At 51.5% G+C, this 3052-nt stretch overlaps 1 protein-coding gene across 3 annotated transcripts in view; it reads left to right on the forward strand.

Moving 5' to 3' along the window:
* The window catches only part of SQRDL (sulfide quinone reductase-like (yeast)), a 58597-nt gene that overhangs the window by 3146 nt on the left and 52399 nt on the right, over nucleotides 1-3052 (forward strand). Inside the window, exon 1 of one of the 3 annotated variants that reach the window (XM_011992110.1) lies at nucleotides 517-884. The exons of 1 other annotated variant lie outside the window; for it this stretch is intronic. Coding sequence is in view for 1 of the 2 variants with exons in the window: in XM_011992109.1 (XP_011847499.1) it covers nucleotides 686-884 (199 nt within the window). In the remaining variant the exon portion in view is untranslated. Of the gene's footprint in view, nucleotides 1-516; nucleotides 885-3052 lie in introns of those variants that run through there. One more of the 3 variants, XM_011992109.1, reaches the window with a different exon arrangement.

The raw sequence follows: 3052 nt of genomic DNA on the forward strand, positions 1-3052 counted from the left end.
ATATATATATATATTCAAAATTCATAAAACCAAGTAAGCATAAAAGAAACTCAAACTTTCAAGGATTGTTTTTTTGAAAGCTTCTAGCACTTGCACTTCTTAGGTTACGAGACTTTTGGGACACCCTGTATTTACTGTAAAAAGGGTTACTGAATCTGGTGTGGGGGAGAACCACTCACTGACACTTTACATCCACCTGGAAAGAGCCACCAATTGAAAATGTCCAGTCATGAATATGGGACGGGACACTGTGGAGGCCAGTGGCTGGAAGCCAGCTTACCCCTGCCTGCGCGTCTTGAGGGAAGGGCTCCAGAGCATACCAAAGCTGAACCTCGGTCACCTTCTCTGTGAAATGAGCGCGGGACTACCTGTGTTTCTGGGCAGCTGTGGGAACCTGGTGAGAAGCCCAGGGCACATAGGAGGACCCAGTGGGAACAGCCAGGGCCTCTGCACAGCGCCCCGCCTGCGCTTTTGCCTGCCCTGATTACAAAACGCTGTTGGCACCCAGGGGGCGGAAGCGTCAGGTGGCCTCGGTGTCCCCGCCTGTGCGCCCGAGCCTGCAGGGCCGCCCTTCAGGGCGCGCAAGGGGCGAGTCTGCACAGCCAGCAGCGCCCCAGGCCAGATGGACGCTTGTTCCTGGTTCTGTGCCCCGTGAGCGCCCAAAGCCCTGGTGTGTGCACTGACCATGGTGCCAGGGCTGCGGCGCCAGGCGGGGCACGGCGGGACCTTTCGGGACCTTTCCTGGGGGGAGCCTCTCTTTCCCCGCCTCCAGCCTCCGCCTGGAGGGCGGGCGGGCGGGGCCCGGGTACAGGCCTTGAGACCCAGAAGGGAGCGGCGGTTTTTGCTGCGCCAACGCAGTGACCGAAGGTTCCGCTCACGCCTGGGTAAGAGGCATCGGCGGCCGATCTCTGGCCCTGGGCCAGTGGAGGGAGACTGGGCAGGGACAGCGCCTACCACTGAGGCTGTTTGTTGGCTTAACTCGGTTTCCGCAGCTGGGGCTCAGCAGACCCGGTGCGCCGCGCCCCAAACTTTGCTTCCTCAACTCCGGACACCCGCAGCTCTTGCTGCCCTTGTCCAGAACCCGGGTCTTGGGACTCGCTTCCTTCTCGGAGTGTCAGAGCCTCAGGGCCGCGGAGAGGCCAAGCCGAGAGGGGTTCTTAAAAACCGAAGTATCCGTGGTCTTGGTGTGTGGACATTTCTGGCGCCTTCCACCTGTTGATTGTCACTCGGCACCGTCCCTGAGCGGGGCTGAGTGCTCGGCATCCGGGGACCAGGGACTGACAGTCATCCACCGACACTGCGCGTGGTACAGAGGGGCGCTCGAGGGGTCGGCTGCAGCTGAAACCTGAAGGGGAGAGGATTTAGGGCACCTGCTGAACGGGAATTGGCGGAAAGGGAGAAAGGGTCTTCTGGTGGAATCTGGGCTCATTTCCTTTCCTCTTCATCTGTCTCTTTTATTTGTGGTAATTCTAACCTGGCTTTTTGCTCAAAGACACTGTGCAGAGCCCCTGGCTTTGCCTGGGCTGCCCGTTGCTATAATGCAGGGCTCTGGTCCATTTTTGTGCTGTGTACCCCTTTGGCATTTCTGGGAAGGTTAAAGACTCTTTCTCAGAATAATACTTTTTTTTTTTGAGACAGAGTCTTGCTCTGTCGCCCAGGCTGGAGTGCAGTGGCGCGATCTTGGCTCACTGCAACCTCCATCTCCCTGGTTCAAGCGATTCTCCTGCCTCAGCCTCCCGAGTAGCTGGGACTACAGGCCCAGGCCAGCAAACCTGGCTAATTTTGATATTTTTAGTAGAGGCGGGTTTCATCGTGTTGTCCAGCTGGTCTCGAACTCCTGGCCTCAAGTGATCCGCACACTTTGGCCTCCCAAAGTGCTGGGATTTCACGAGTGAGCCACTGCGCTGGACCAGAACAATGCTTTTTTAAAGATATAAAACAAAAGGAGGAGTATTATAAAGGAAACCAATTGCAAAACACTTGTCAAAACGTTAAAAGAATTTATGCTATAGTAATATATATGTCTTTAAAAAACTAATGCATTATTTAATAACAAGGTTATTAAATAACAAGATCTAGCAGTGTATCAGTTACCATAATTTTGAAGTAGTAAAGAAAATAAACAATATTTCAAGATATAGGTAACACTTGTAATATAAGAAAATATCTGTTATTTATTTATTTATTTGAGACGGAGTCTTTCTCTGTAACCAGGCTGGAGTGCAGTGGCGCGGTCTTGGCTCGCCACAAGCTCCGCCTCCCGGGTTCAAGCGATTCTGCTGCCTCAGCCTCCAGAATAGATGGGACTACAGGCGCGTGCCACCATGCCCAGCTAATTTTTGTATTTTTAGTGGAGACGGGGTTTCACCATATTGGCCAGGATGGTCTCTCGATCTCTTGACCTCGTGATATGCCCGCCTTGGCCTCCCAAAGTGCTGGGATTACAGGCATGAGCCACTGTGCCTGGCCAATATCTGTGATTTCTATTGGTGACAAAGTCTTAGTACTGCCAATACTGCTGTAGTTTGTTGGCTACATACATAATTGAAGTAAATGTTAAATTTCAGTTAGATACTAGAGGAATAAAAGATGTACATATTAAATATCGTAAAAATAAAGATGTAAAAAAATTTTCCCTCTACGTTCTTGGGTCCAGGTTAGGATCCTCTGATAGTAGAAAGGGCTCTGACCAGATGACTTGGCTTCTGGGCTTGACACTTCCATTGATATTTCCAAGGTCCATTGTAACCTTGGCTTTTTATTTTTTTGTGAGGTATTGTCTTGCTCTATCACCTAAGCTGGAGTGCAGTGAGGCAATCTCCGCTCACTGCAGCCTCCTTGTGGGTTCCAGTGATTCGCCTGCCTCAGTATCTCTAGTAGCTGGGATTACACCAGCTGCCCACCACCACACCTGGCTAATTTTTGTATTTTTTGGTAGAGACAGGGTTTTACCATGTTGGGGAGGCTGGTCTTGAATTGCTGACTTCAAGCGATCTGCCCTTCCCTGCTTCCCAAAGCAGCCACCATGCCCAACCTAACCTTGGCTTTTGAA

Source organism: Mandrillus leucophaeus, unplaced genomic scaffold (assembly GCF_000951045.1).
Source record: "Mandrillus leucophaeus isolate KB7577 unplaced genomic scaffold, Mleu.le_1.0 Scaffold402, whole genome shotgun sequence".
Taxonomy (NCBI): domain Eukaryota; kingdom Metazoa; phylum Chordata; class Mammalia; order Primates; family Cercopithecidae; genus Mandrillus; species Mandrillus leucophaeus.